We start from the raw sequence: 14,695 nt of genomic DNA on the forward strand, positions 1-14,695 counted from the left end.
CGGGCTCCCGCCGGGCCGTCCCTGAGGAGACCCCGGAGCCCCGCGGCGCGGGGAGCCCGCTGGTCGGTGCGGGCTGGCAGCGCGGCCTCCGGTGCCAGTGCGTTCAGCCTGCGGCAGATGGAACCGCGGCGCGGGCAGCGGCCCCTGCTCTGGTGACAGAATCCCTGTTCGTTGTCCCGGAGCCGCGCTGATCCTGTCCCCGGTCCCGCCGTGAGCTGGGCACCTTCCCCCCCAGCTCCCGCAGCCTGGCGCCGTGGAGCGGGGAGGGCAACTGGGAAACACCTGATGTGGAAGAGCTGCCGTGAACCCCCAGTGCCCGGAATTCCCTCACTCCCCACGGCAGCAGAACCTCAGTGTCTGAAGAACCCGAGTTCCATGCAGCTCCTTTGCGGAGGGTCGCCCCTTCGCTCCCCCCAGAATTGCTGTGGAGCAACTCCCACCTCGTAGACATCTGTCACTGCCGTGTTGTGGCTACCGCAGGGGCTTTCTGAGAGTTCTGCTTCAGATTAGCAGTTTTGTTTTGCCAGATTTCACTTCGTTTTGAGAGCAGGCCAGAGAATATGTATTTTTAAAAATTGCTGAATTTAAGCCAGGTCTCAACTTGGAAATTACCTTCTGATGAGTGCCCCGCACCAACTGGCGGGTAGAGCTGATTGAAAAGTTCCACATGAACCCATGAGAGAAGATGATGTTTGTTAGGAAAATGTACTTTGGTGCTTCTTGCACCGTGCTGAGCCGTTCCTGGCCTGACGTAGGCAGCCTTCGTCAGGGGCCTGGTCAGGCTGGGGTGAGACTGAGGAGCGTGTGCTGCCTGACAGCACCTCTGCTCCAGTCTCAGTTAATTAGTCGTTACAGGCAGTACCATCGCTGGTAACAACCTCAGGGCACCAGTTCTAGGTGAAGGGTCTTTCTGATGTTGTGTAGTGAACGAAAGTGCTGGAGGGGTGTGTGCTGCCCTCCTGTATTTACACGTGTTCTCGTTTTTCACTTAGAAACAAGCATGGTAAAGTGATTAAGCCTCTGCAGTATCAGTCAACAGTGGCACCAGGCACAGTTGCAAGAGTGGAACCAAATATTAAATGGTTTGGTGAGTTTTTCTTCAACTTTCAGTCTCAGCGAGCTTCGAAACTGTTGAACTTTCTGTGTCTGGAGGGTGTTTATTTCACAATTATGGTCTCAGGTGCTGAAAATGAAGGTGAAGGACCACACCGTAGGCTCTGGGCTCTCCTTTCACACGTACCTGTACTTTGGAGGTTTGCTTTCTGTGCACTGCTCTCAAGTCTGGTTTTTCTGTCTCCTTTGGTCATTTTCTGGGGTTTGCCCACGTGCGGGTGTGTTGTAGCCTGTGTTTGTTAAGTGTCCTAGGGATACTTTTAAAATTTTCCTGAAACGGTGAGAAAGAAAGGGATTGGCTTGTTCATGCTAATTGGAGGTTTATCTCTAGTAAAATCCACTGTTCCTTGTGACTGGTATTTTTGATTCTGGATGGAGTATTAACATTTTATTGGTGTACCCGGGGTGTTTGAAGCAGCTGAGATGAGGAATGGTGGGTGCAGCATTTATTTTTACATGCAGGAAATACTCGTGTGATCAAGCAATCGTCCCTACAGAAGTTTCAAGAGGAGATGGAAATGGTCATGAAGGATCCTTACAGGGTGGTCATGAAGCAAAGGAAGTTGCCGATGTCCCTTTTCTACGACCGGATCAAACCACACGTGGGTACTGCTGGCCCGTGCTGGGGGCTGTGGGTGTCGTGGTCAGCCTGGGGAAATGTGTCCTGGAAGCATCAGGAGGGGCAGAAATTCTCATTTTCTGATAGGAAACTTGCCCTAAAATGTCTCAGGTTGGCGTAACTGCCTGGGGTGGCTGCAGCAGCTTGCCCGTGTGTTCTGATGCTTCTGAGAGCTCGGGTGACGGAGGGACCTTTCCTGAGGACACCTCACGTGGGATGAGTCTGAACTCAAATATCTGCTTTTTATCTTGAATAAATAATTCTTGTGCGTGCAGCCTGCCTTTCTAGCACATCAAATTTTAGTTACTACCAGGTTTCTTTCATGATGTCTGAACTATTATTTTGGACTCTTGGTAGCTGTTTCTTCATGTGGAAGCTTCCCAGGTTTGTGTCATAAAAATGTTACCTAAATTAGGGAAAAAATTATAAGAAACATAAATGCGCACTACAAAAACAAATTACTTCTTTCAGCAGTGAATTGTGTGCCGTTCCAAGAAAAGTTGGCATTCATTACAGGCTTTAAAACCTACAATTTTGACTGTAATTACCCCTGACAGAAATCTGTGAATTTGGCGAGATTTGTTCACTTGTTAGAAAAATAAGAAATGATCAAAGATAGAAGCTAAATTTTTCATCATTGTAGCCTTAATTACATTTGACATAATTTATGGTGAAAGAGCTGAAGCATAGTTCTTTGGCAAGTGCAGTGTGTTCTGTTGCTTATTAAACATCCACTCTCATGTTTCTCAAAGATTAAGCTGGAAAACTCAAACATTGTTAGGAAAGTGCCTGTAACTCTCGTCACAGGTTGCAGGGGTGTGCCGAGCTGAGCTCTTGCTCACTGCGTGTCGTGAGAAATGGAAAAAACAGTGCCTGTGGTTTTTGGTTTGTTTTTTTTTTTTTTTACCATCCTGTTTTCCTTAGACCTCCAGAGTTCACATTCTTGACACAGAAACATTTGAAACAACATTTGGCCCCAAAGCACAGAGGAAAAGACCAAATCTTTCTGCAAGTGATGTCCAGGCTCTGGTGGAGAACGCCGAAGCCTCGTCAGAATCGTACGATCAGGGCAAGGACCGAGACCTGGTGACAGAAGACACTGGTGTAAGGTAAATTGTTCATTGTTGACATTTCTGAAAAGCCAGCTTTACTCTTAAAGAAGTGTCTAGTACATCCATCAATGTGTTACTGTATGAGGAGTAAGGAAAGTGAAATTAGCTGAATTTGGGATTTTTTTTTTTTAAATCCTGTTTTGTCCCTGTATATAACCAAGCTGTTGCTTCCATGAGGCTCTTCTGTCTTTATTCATAATTTGTTTTCTGTTGCATGTCAGAATATCTCCAAACTCGGGTTTTGGGTCAGAAGGAACTGACCAGTGGGCAGATGGGGATTTTTGAAAGACCACGGGTTTGAGGGATCTTTCTGCAAATGGGTAGATTGAGGCAGAGGACGGGGTGGGGGCTAAAGCTCAGCTCTCCGCTACTTGGGCCTCATCTCTCTGGTCTGTAAAGGGCTTAGAGATGACAGCGCTGTAACCCTGTTGCGGTGGTTGCTGATGTCTCTGGTAATTCACTTCCAGGGATGAAGCACAAGAGGAAATATATAAGAAAGGACAGTCCAGAAGAATCTGGGGTGAGCTCTACAAGGTGAGCAACGTTTATAATTTGCAGCTGAGTCGTGTCTGTCTGTCAGCCTTTACAGAGTGAGGTGCTTCAGCACAGCGTTGGAAATCCTATACAGCAACAATCCGAAAGGCTCTGAAAACCATTCCTTGCTCTGTTGGGGAAGCTTTGATACAACTGGATTTGCTGTAGAGTTTCTTAGAAATGTTAAAGACAGCGACTTTCTTCCGCAGAGATGTCCTGAGTTTGTCATTCCCTCGCCTGCTTTCCTGTCAGCCTGGACCGGCTGGCATGAAGCCGCCCTCCTCTTTGTGGTGCTGATCCAGGACGTAAACACAAGCAGAAGCCGCCAGCTGGAGGAGAGGGCAGAGATTCAGTATCAAATCTCTGCCTGCCTGAGCTCGATTCTTGAGCTCTTGTCCCAGCAGAGCAAACATTCAAGTGTATGATCTAGAGATGGACTGGCAGAGCCAAGGTATTTGCTTCTCTTAGAGTCCTGGGCCTTGCCACAAATAAACTACTCACGTGCCCTGAAGTTTTTTCAGGCTGAAAACATCTGGCCTGTGGATAGGGAGGTCTTTGTAGGGCTCTGGCCCTCAGTTCCCCGTGAGCCACCTTGGCTGCCAGAGAAATGGAGACTGCGAGTGAGTTAGGGTTGTAAGAGCAGTCTGTGTCCTTCCAGTGACACTTAGGTGTTGAATTGCTTGACCTTTTGCTCTGAATTTCTGTCTGTAGCTTAAAACCTTTTCATTTAGATCTAAAAGCACTGGAAATGATGGAACAAAACAGATTTCAGTAAGACGCTGCCAAAAATGCAGGAAATAGCTGTGACACAAATTCACTTGGCTTGAAGCGAGTCACAAAATGACAGCTCCCTGCTGTAGATGCTTAGTGGACTAACAGCAGGTTCCTGCTTGGTTGTGTGTTTCATACTGATCCAGAAAACATACTTTATATCCTGATCCTTTATGAAATGGCAGAACTGAATTGCTGCAGAATGGATGGCAAACAGTGTTTTTGTCCACCAAAGCAATTAATTTTCCTGTTTGGGTGCAGTGTTTCCTTTCCCAGTGCTACAAGCATCTTCCTGGTGCAGAAGAGCAGATGAAAGCTGTCCTGCTGTCCTGCCTGTTTGGAGGGGAGTTGGGAGAAGAGAGAGAGGGGGATCGGTTAGTCTTCATAGATCTTCACTAGCCTATGGGCAGGTCGCAGTTGTTTGTGAAGGATACACGGTTTTTAAATTAATGATGTAGTTTAGAAAAATCACTAGTTCTCATTTTGGAGGTACAGAAATCTTTCTGTAAAATCTTTTCCTTCTGTGTGATTTTTTTTTTTTCAGGTCATAGACTCATCAGATGTTGTTGTTCAAGTTCTGGATGCCAGGGATCCCATGGGTACTCGCTCCCCTCATGTGGAATCTTACCTTAAAAAGGAGAAACACTGGAAACATCTCATTTTTGTCCTGAACAAATGTGATCTTGTTCCTACCTGGGCTACTGTAAGCACAGTAAAAGGACCTTCTTTGTTCCTTTTGTAGCCTCTGCTTTAATTCTGTTGCCAGTCCTCATGCTGGTCTCAAAGGGCGTAATGTAACTGGGTCAATGGGATCTCTCTGCTTGCCTGCTATAAAAGTAACAATTATGATGTAAATCTGTCCAAGTTTGGCTGAGTTGAGCAACACTCACCAGCCACAAATTCTCTACTTCCTCTGTCTGGATTTAACAGTTCAGCTGATGTCTCCAGAGTATGCTAAATGTTAGCCCGCTTAAGATCCATATCCACTACAGCTGGTTTGCTTTATATTGTTAAACTAATTAGTTTTAGCTAGCAGTGAAGGCGTTTTTGGGAAATTGTTTGTCTTTTAGCAAAACAATACTCGGTCCTTTTAGCTGTTGGGTTGGTGAAATGCTTCAAAGGTTCTTACAGAGCCATTTTTCATGGACCGTTCCCTCCGTGACCCCGGTGAAGATGCCGTGTGCTTCTGCTGCTGAGGAGCCCTAACCCGCTGTCCTTTCCCTCCGCAGAAGCGCTGGGTTGCTGTCCTTTCCCAGGAGTATCCAACGCTTGCTTTTCATGCCAGCCTCACAAACCCTTTTGGCAAAGGGGCCTTCATACAGCTCTTGAGGCAGTTCGGAAAGGTACGGAACACTTGAGGGGATTGGTATCGTTCTATTGGGGTGGGGGCGTGTTTAATGTGGACTCTTCTGTTTTATTAGCACTTGGGGTTCAATACACTTTCCTGTGGGAATTCTGTCAGCAAATGGCTCCATCAGCAAAGCTCCCTTTGGAGAGAAGATGGAAAATATTCCTTCAAATATGTTCAAAATGTTTGTCAAACTGAGGAGATCCAGACAGAGTGGGTTTGACCATCAGTCTCTGGTCCAAGTTTCTTGCAGAGTGTCCCACTGACACTCCTAGGTCTCATTTGAATGTGTAGAGCCTATTCCACACCTGTTTATGCCCTACCTGTATGAATGTTCTGTTAAGGTATTCTCCTTTTAAGTGTCTTCATTTTTCCAAGAAAGGCACCTTCTGTTGCCTTTAGTTACTGTCACTTCAAGCCACGTCCCTATTCTGTCCCCAGCTCCTGTTTGTATTTGCTTGGTTTCTAAATAAGATGTTCACAAGGAATTTTAGAGCAACAAGGAAATGCAAGGGGTTCACATCTTCCTTCTGATATTTTCTTCAGGGCTTGGAGTTCCTGGATGGCAAGTTGGTTGTGCCCTTACACGTTTCTCCTGACAGCAAAGAGCTGAGCTCGTTTTTTGATCTGGAACTTTGGAGTCCCCTTTGCTTTGCGGTGCAGTGAAAACAGTAGCTGCTCAGATGTTCAGAACTGCAGCAGTAATTGTGTCTTTCCCCGTGAGTTGTTAAAAAGTTGTGTTATTTCTTAACAGTTACACTCTGACAAGAAGCAGATCAGCGTGGGTTTCATTGGTTATCCGAACGTTGGCAAAAGCTCAGTGATCAACACGTTACGGTCCAAGAAAGTCTGCAACGTGGCCCCTATCGCAGGTGAAACAAAGGTAGGAAGAGATCTCTGCATTAAAAGTAAAAATTAATGATGTAAGTGCACTGTCAAAGGCAGAATTCATGCAGAATCAGCTCAGTGACATTTCCAGGTCTAGCACTTGAGCTGTACAGGCTCTGTGGCCCCGAGTGTGAGGAGCCGTTGTGCTGGAGCCCTGCTGCTGGGGGCACGGGGGGGCGCCCGGCTGCCCTCGCTCCTCTCCGTGCTCTCCTTGAGGTGACTGGTGTGTTTGTGCTGCCGGGCTCTGCTAGGCCTGCATTTGTAACTCTGCACTTCGAGAGCTGACAGTGAACAAGAAAAAGTTACAGGAATCTTCTCTGCTAGCCTGTTCCTTTTGCTCCTAAATATCACTACAGTCAAGGTTCATGGAAGAGGAAAACAACAGAATGTTGGAGTTTGTCGTGATTGTAGTTTCCTTACCTTGGTCCTGTATAGTTTGATGCTAAGCTGGCATGGGCTGATACGGGGGGAGCGAGGGGCAGCACATCCTGGGAGTTGACAAAAATGCCAAGGGCTGTTCTTGCATGCTCATACCAAGTGCCTGAGATGACTCCTGTGTATTAAAACAGGAGAGGGGGGGCGTGTGGAAGGAGGTAACGTGGGGAACGACTGGTCTTTCAGGTGTGGCAGTACATTACCCTGATGCGGCGGATTTTCCTCATCGACTGCCCGGGTGTGGTTTATCCGTCTGGGGACACGGAAACGGACGTGGTGCTGAAGGGGGTGGTACGTATCTGCACCAAGTGCTGCAGGGTCTTTGGTGGGTTCCAAGAAATGAGCGCACGGTGTCCACAGGGTTGATGTTCTACCGCTCATTTTCAGGTTCAAGTTGAAAAGATTAAGAGCCCTGAAGATCATATTAGTGCTGTGCTGGAAAGAGCCAAACCAGAGTACATCAGAAAGACGTACAAAATTGATTCCTGGAAGGATACAGAAGAATTCCTTGAGAAACTTGCTGCTAGGACTGGGAAACTTCTAAAGGTGTGACAACTTTCTGCATTTGCAGGCCAGAAGAGCGTGTGGCCTGTTAGTGAACGTGGGAGATACGACTGTCCTGTGGTGTGGACATAACTGTTACCCGGTTCTTTCAGGGTGGGGAGCCTGACATGCAGACTGTCAGCAAGATGGTTCTCAACGACTGGCAGAGGGGCAGAATTCCATTCTTTGTGAAGCCACCGAATGCAGAAACGCGTCCCCAGGTGAGACTGTGACGCTTGTGCCTCTTCTCACACATTACTCAGATTTCTAACGGGATCTTCGCTGTGGTTTTTCCCACAGTGCCATGTGACGTGGGCAGTGCCATGTGACGTGGGCTCTGCCCAAGTCTCGTGATCCAGGTGACACTCACTTGAGCTTGTTGAGGAGCAGGTAGTGATGCTCTTTAGAGAGGTCTGAGCCATTTTACGGTTGTCTGACTCCCAGAAACGTCAGTAGCTTTCACATCGTTAGCCTGTCATCTTGGGCTTTTTCCGAAGAGATGAAATGGACGTTCCTCTCGGGGATGGTGGGACAGACTTTGTGGTTAATATATCCATTACACTCTTCCTTGTAGCCTCCTGCATTGGAAGTAGCTGTGACATCAGGCCAAGACAATAATGAGGATAAAACACCTGAGACAGTAGCATCGAGCACGGAGCCAGCAGAAGAGAAGAACAATGCAGACACTGAAATCAGGCAACTCATGTCCCATGTTCGGCAGAACTTTGGGCGGATTAATGTGGCACCTCAGTTCTCAGAAGAAGATCTGGTTCCCGTCGATGTGCCAGGCTTTGAGGAAACAGACAGTGATGCTTCTGGGGAGGAGGAGGAAGAGGAGGAGAAAGAGGAAGATGAGCAACATCAAGATCTGGTAGAGGAGGAATCGCAGCTGGCTGTACCGGGTGCCAGGGAGAGCTCCAAGGCAGTTCTCAAGGCTTTGGATGAGAAGATTGCAAAGTACAAAAAGTTTCTGGATAAAGCCAAAGCCAAGAGATTCTCCGCAATAAGGTACTAAATCTGTTCAGTGACTCGAATATTTCACAGGGGGGGTGTTAAAAGGGTTAATGGGATTCTGCTGTAGTTTCACTCCGTTCCTGACTTGCTTGACCGGTTCCTCTGTTGCCACACACAAGTTGCCAGAGCTTATCTAGTTTAGCCATAAATATTTGAGCTTCCGCTAAGCGGCAGTTTGGTTTGGAAAGATTATTCCAAGAAGTCCTATTTACCAGCATAACTAAAAATGTTCTTGCTTTTGGAAAGCCGCCTCTTAAGCTTTGGGTTAGGAATCCGTTGGTACTCTGGCTGGCAGCCTCTCCCTGAGGCTGGGCTCTTTCTCGAGCAGTCCCAAGGCCAATGTCCTGCCCGAATAGGCCACCTGGGTCTCCATGCGTGTACTGAAGTATTGTAGCTCATACAGCAGGCCCAGTTTTAGCAAAGCTCATCTACCAGCTTTGTGAGGACTAAGATTTCAAAGTTAAGTGTTACGTCTTATGGCTTTGCCGCCGACAGGCTGCTGGGATCTACTGAAGACTGATCACTTGCTGGAGGTGATTCCGTTTGGTGTTACGACATTCTTTTACTGCTTATTTTATCTTTTGTAGAATACCTAAGCAGCTGAGTGAAAAAGTGTTTGCAAAATCCATGCAGAAGTCTGAAGAACTCAAAGAAACTGAAGGCACAGGTAAAACAAGATCAGATGTTCTTAATCTACGTTTGTGAATCCTGTAAGCAAGAGAAGAGAGGGAGTTAAGGGGGGAAGCGTTCATGAGCTCCTGATGGCAAGTTCTTTTTCCCCGGAGCTGTTTAAACCTTTCCAAGGCTAACCCAAGGGCTGCCTGATGGCCTTGCTGTAGCCCTCCTGTAGAACACCTCTCCGTATCGTAAGATACGTCCCTCTAGTAGTGAACGAGGCTGAAGACAAACGTTGCGTTTCCGGAGGAGGGTGCTGGGGGCAGGTCACAGCCGGAGCACCGTCCCTGCCCCGGGGTGTGCTGTGACGCAGGAGGGAGCGGAGGGGCTTCAGGCACCGCGAGAGCACAGAGATGCTACAGCCTGCAGATGTCTTGGCGGTGACTCCAGGAGTCTGGGGCTTCGGTTTCGTATAAGTTTGATTAAAGGCAAAATCATGTGGGAGAACCCTCTTGTGACAAGGCCGTAGAATTGTTCTGGGCGTGCGTGGGGCTTTGAGCAATCTGCTTCTCGTGAGCAGTTTACTTAGTAATAGCAGGTGATCCTCTGGTAAGGAACACACGCCTTGTTCTGGTAGAAGCTATTAAAAGAGAACCAGAGGAATGCTTTGAGAAGTGCAGGGGATGGTGACCCCAGTCTTAGGTTCTGCAAACAGATGGGTGTGTTGGAAGATGCCCGAGCACGTGATCTCTGCTGTTTGTAGGCAGCACAGAGAAGAAAAGAAAAAGGAAAGCAGAAGAGGAGGATGATGATGACCGCTTGGGTGAACAGCCTTGCAAAAAACTTACATCCAAAGAAGTAAGTGTGATTTCTTGCAGTAGAGCAAATGAGCGGGGTAAGAGTGGTGAGATGGGGCAGGAGGGAGCGAGTGCAGGGGCTGCCGCGGGGGGGTGGCTCCCTGCTGGCGTGAGATGGGGCAGTGGCGCGTTCCGGCCGCACACGGACGGTGGGAGGCTCCAGCGGGGAACAGAGCGTGGGAGGGGGGAGCCCCGGGGTCACTGCTCCGCTCCCCCCGTTAGCCGGCCGGGAGAGCGGGCTCCGTGCTGGCGGTGGCAGAGTTTGGGGCGAGACGGGCAGTGCTGCTCTGTCCTCAGAGAGAGCTGCTGCTGCTGTTTTCTGTTCGTGTTAGTCAAGTCTAAACAATTCTTCTGGAATAACTTAAATACCAAGGGAGATTGTCTGCCTGTCGGACTCTGAGTGATTCGTAAGCAAACGGGTACAGCGGGGGCTGTTTGGGGCGTTGCTGTGGGCTCTCGGGCTGTCAGAAGGGAGCAGACAGTTCTGTGTGAATGTTCTGCCACGTCTTCTGTGAAAGAGCTCCTGGGTGTCTCTGCACATCAGCTTGTGTCTGGTTTACTGCTTTTGTGAAGATTAAAGTGTATCTTCCTTTAACATTTTAAGGGGGTGGGTGGGTTCCGTATAGACATCCATATATTTGCATCAGTAATGGGGATTTTGTTTGACATTATTTGACATAAGGCATGTGCAATGCAAAGTGAACAACACTTGAAAGAATGCAAACAAATTCAGGCTATGGATACTGGGGGTTTGCTAATGTGTTTTGTGTGTATTTGCAGAGAAGACGAGCTGAGAGGCAGCAGCGCTCCAAGAAAGTTGGAGTCCGGTATTATGAAACTCACAACGTGAAAAATAAGAATAAGAACAAGAAAAAAACTGGCTTGGAGGGACAAAGATCAAAGCACAAAAAACACAAACATAAGCAATAACTGCTTATTCTATTAAATTTTACATAAAACAGCTCTAGTATGCGGTGGCTTTTTTTAATATGAAACTTGCCGTTCCCATTCAAAGCCCAGTTTGACTTGTCTCTCTCGTTCCCAGGAGTAGCCTCTCACTCTTTGTTTCTGCATCATCTGAAAGTTCTTTATGCAGCTGGAGATCGTGGTATTTCCACATCACCGTCGCAGGCCAGTAAACACTGCCTTGGCAAAACATATCCTGAAGTGTTACTCAGTGGCGGTGGTTTGGGTTTTGGTTTGGTTTGTTGGGATTTTTAAATTTTTTCTTTTTTTTCTGGAAACCAGCTGTACGGAGGTTTTCATACAACCAAGGTGAATCGTCTTTCCCCCATCTCTTGCTGTGTGTAACCAGGGAGTTGCACGGGTACCTCAGAGGCTGCCTTTGGGATGCTTGGAATGGTGCCCTCGGAACTGACCCCGCGGAGAGCTCTGGTGTGGCTCAGCCTGGGTCACCGCTAACGGTTCTGACGGGTTTTGATGTACAATTAACACCAACGCACGGGTACTGGGGGAAACGCCCTCCAAGCACCTGTTCAGGAGTTCCCTGCCTTTGATTCCTACTGAATGTGACTTAGGGTAGAGACTTCATGAGATGTTTCTGAACTTTCTACAACATTTTGAAAGTAATAATGTTACAGAGAGGCTTGCATACAAGAGTGCTGATCAGTTGATTGCTTTGAAGGTCATCCAGCCTATTGCCAACAGCAGTTCCTAGACTAGAACTGAATAGGTTCACCCTCCGGGGAGCTGAATGCTGCGATGGTGTTGAAAGAGGGCGCAGTAATTAATGAAGCTCTTAAATTTCAACTCTTCAAGAGAAAAAGAAAGAATGTAACTACGCTGCCTTCAGTTACCGGTAAGTGAGAACTCAGACAAATCTTTGTCTCTAATTGCAGGCTGCTTGCTCTGAGCACTGCCTGGCGGACAGCAAAAACATCTACTTGTTTAGTGCAGTGATGCTTTCAAGTTGAGCCTGAAAAAACAGATGAGACAGTCAGATTAGATTCAACCTAAAAAATAAGCCCGCGTAGCTGTAAAGCGATAGATTGTTCGATATCCAAAGCGAGGAGCTGAGGGATGCTGCAATACTGCGAGACAAGCACGCCAGGGTTTTTTCCCTAGTTCATTCCTTGCTACACGTTTTATAAATTAGCTTTTCGTTCTTGGCATACACACTTGTTGCATTCTGAGAAGAAAAGAGCTGGCCTTGGCTCCATACAATGAAAGACTTAATTTTATAATGTAAAGCATTGAAGGGGAAATTAAATAAAAGCTGTTGAAACAGTGGTCTGAATTCTCTGATTTCAGGCTGGACTAGGTTAGCTGAATTAAATGTTTGGCTCTCGAGTATCTGGAACACAAACTGACTCTGGGACAAAAGTAGCTGGGAACAGCAAGTTTTTCAGTTCCTGAGACAACTTGACGCCCAATTAGCAGATTGATGGGAGAGCTCCCCGCGGTGCACACACGGCCCCTGGAACCCGGGGCTGCCGGGAGGGACGGGGAATGGTTTGGTGATTCGGTTTGGTGCCCTAAAACACTCGGGATGGCCTGAAGGTGTTAAGGAGGAGCTGTAGGAACAGCTCAGGTGAGGAGAGCAGCGTAAAGGAAGGGTCTAGCCAGAAACATTTACCGTTGCTTATAGCAACATTTTCTCCTTACTCAGAAGATGTGAGATTTTTTTTCTTTTCAAAAGCAACGTGATGAGCAGAAGCTCTCTACACCAAAGCAGATGCGCAAAATCACTCCTGTAATCCCGCAGTCACTACTGTGTTTCTTACTTCTGCTGTTCTCACATGGTAATATTTAATGTTAAATGGTGGGTACCAGGGAGTCAGCGTCAGAGGCCGACAGCAGAGAAACAAAACATCTGAATTTGCCTTCACCAGATTTTCTATTTTGAGTTGAGGTGCTGTTACAGCCTTCCAACCGAGTTATCAGAAATGGATTCCTGGGTATTGGTCAGCTTTGAAGCCTCTGCATTTGGGGTTCAGCTGCATGTGTCTGCTCTTCTCCAGCTGACTGTAACAATTGGTCATTTTCTGAACAAATTCCGATCCTTCCCTGGCAAATGTGTGTATGACAAGAATCTGATAAATCTGACCTGCTGTTTGCACCGTCAAGTTTACGGGTAACGACCAGCTGCTGACTGAGCAAGGAAGTAAATGCAAAAGCACTATTTTCCCATTTCTGGGAGAATTTAAAGGAAGTGGAACATGAATACAAATGCATCATAAATGCAACATTTCTCAAACTAGAAGGAGAAAGTTATTTTCATATCTTCCCAATTACAGACTGAGAAGTTTTACCATTGCTATTTGGAATTGCAGGTTTTTACTGACCTTCAGCTGTTGATTCGTTCGTTTCAGGAACTGAACCTCCTCAGCATGTTTCTTTTCTTGGATCTGTTGCCTTTCATTTTCACGTTTTTCAGTAGCTTCACATTTAGCTCTCTCTTCGCTCACTTGCCTTTCCAGCTCCCGCTTTTCCTCTTCCAGCTCTGCAATCTTGGAAAAGAGCACAGATCTCTCAAGTTTTGTTTGTTAATGATCGATTTTCAGTGAAGATGGGGCAAAGTTGTATGTTGTACCATCTTTAAAACGTTCCAGATAAAATAGCACACAATTTATGAAGTGCAGTTAAGCCCTAGGAAAACAGTATTTTTATGATCTTTACTGCCCTCCAGTGGAAAAAGGAATAACTGATTTTGCGTAAAGTTCTGTACGCAGTATCCTCACACTGTATCACGTGCCGAAAACTACATTATGGGGTTAACAGCCCAACTTACTCTTTTTTCCATGTCAGATTTGCCTTCCTCAGCTCGCAGTGCCTTCCGCATGCCAAACGCCACGCTGCTCTCGTACAAGGTCTGATAGGCGGCCATTGTCATTTGGATTTCATCCCTGACTCGAAGCAGCAACAGCCCTCGCTCCGCACAGTTAATTGTAACTTGACGGATCAGTTCATCTTTAAAGAAAGGGTGCAACAATCTAGTTAAAGTAGCTACTGCACCTGTATCTGGGAACGCTGGATATACACAGGGCACAGAGGCTTTTACCTGTTCCCTGCGCTGCAGAAGTGACATGGATTTACCAGTCTCTTTGTTACGTTAAAGCTCTAGCATCAAGTGCTAGCAGATAAAAGCAGAGCGGTGGTACAGGACCTATAGTAACTAACGCTATAGCAGCAAACGTCTAAAAACTTGTAATGTTTTTTTGCAGTTATTGGGGAGCCCCCAGAAAAGTCAGAAGCCTCCAGAAGAATCCTGCTCCGGGCACTGGCCCTCTCTTGCATTGGGAATACCAGCAGCAGGTCATCAGCGTGTAAGTGCGTTTAACCGTTACCCAGGGTTTTAAGTTGTTTTAAATTAGGTGTTGGGTTAAGAACAGATGACAGAATTTTAAGCTTTGCATTTCTTACTGTAACGTAAGCGTAGACATCCCTTACAATGCGGGATCTCAGCGTCAGCTTTGCCACTCAGGGCGCCGCTGTTGAAACGCTCTGTGCGGCCCAGCTCTGGTGTGTTACTGGTCCCAGCCCTCCACCCCCAGGCCGGGGGGGAAGGCAGGGGCAGGGCGGCTGCTGGAGGAGCCCCCCCTTGCCCTGCCCCGGGGGGCCCGAGGCGCTGTTAAACCTTCTGCGGGGCTGTGGGCACTGACCGAAGCACTGCCCGTAGAGCTCCCTGCGGACGGGGCAGATGCCGGTCTCCCGCGCCTGCCGCTGCAGCAGCCGCAGGTCCAGCTGCTCCTGGAGGTGGACGACGTCCTGGCGGGTGCTGGGCGCGCTGGACACCTCCTGCACCCACCGCTGGTTCTCCTCCTCCCACTCCCTGCCACGACAAACACCGGGTGTTACCGGGCGTTACAGGGCGCCCCGCGGGACA

At 47.7% G+C, this 14,695-nt stretch overlaps 2 protein-coding genes across 2 annotated transcripts in view; both read left to right on the forward strand.

Annotated features, from left to right (window-relative positions):
• The window catches only part of GNL2 (G protein nucleolar 2), a 12,090-nt gene extending 1,280 nt beyond the window's left edge, over positions 1 to 10,810 (forward strand). The window contains exons 2-15 of the mRNA XM_026863197.1: positions 935 to 1,087; positions 1,576 to 1,715; positions 2,657 to 2,841; positions 3,312 to 3,378; positions 4,694 to 4,852; positions 5,379 to 5,492; positions 6,252 to 6,380; positions 7,007 to 7,111; positions 7,208 to 7,366; positions 7,477 to 7,584; positions 7,938 to 8,371; positions 8,965 to 9,044; positions 9,756 to 9,850; positions 10,630 to 10,810. Of these exons, the coding sequence (XP_026718998.1) occupies positions 935 to 1,087; positions 1,576 to 1,715; positions 2,657 to 2,841; positions 3,312 to 3,378; positions 4,694 to 4,852; positions 5,379 to 5,492; positions 6,252 to 6,380; positions 7,007 to 7,111; positions 7,208 to 7,366; positions 7,477 to 7,584; positions 7,938 to 8,371; positions 8,965 to 9,044; positions 9,756 to 9,850; positions 10,630 to 10,779 (2,078 nt within the window). The 3' untranslated portion in view covers positions 10,780 to 10,810. The remainder of the gene's footprint in view (positions 1 to 934; positions 1,088 to 1,575; positions 1,716 to 2,656; positions 2,842 to 3,311; positions 3,379 to 4,693; positions 4,853 to 5,378; positions 5,493 to 6,251; positions 6,381 to 7,006; positions 7,112 to 7,207; positions 7,367 to 7,476; positions 7,585 to 7,937; positions 8,372 to 8,964; positions 9,045 to 9,755; positions 9,851 to 10,629) is intronic.
• A 3,029-nt stretch (positions 10,811 to 13,839) lies between these two features.
• The window catches only part of SNIP1 (Smad nuclear interacting protein 1), a 4,289-nt gene continuing 3,433 nt past the window's right edge, over positions 13,840 to 14,695 (forward strand). The window contains exon 1 of the mRNA XM_026863323.1: positions 13,840 to 14,135. Coding sequence (XP_026719124.1) covers positions 14,020 to 14,135 — 116 coding nt within the window. The 5' untranslated portion in view covers positions 13,840 to 14,019. The remainder of the gene's footprint in view (positions 14,136 to 14,695) is intronic.

Source organism: Athene cunicularia (genome assembly GCF_003259725.1).
Source record: "Athene cunicularia isolate RWA chromosome 23 unlocalized genomic scaffold, athCun1 chr23_part1, whole genome shotgun sequence".
Classification (NCBI taxonomy): Eukaryota; Metazoa; Chordata; class Aves; order Strigiformes; family Strigidae; genus Athene; species Athene cunicularia.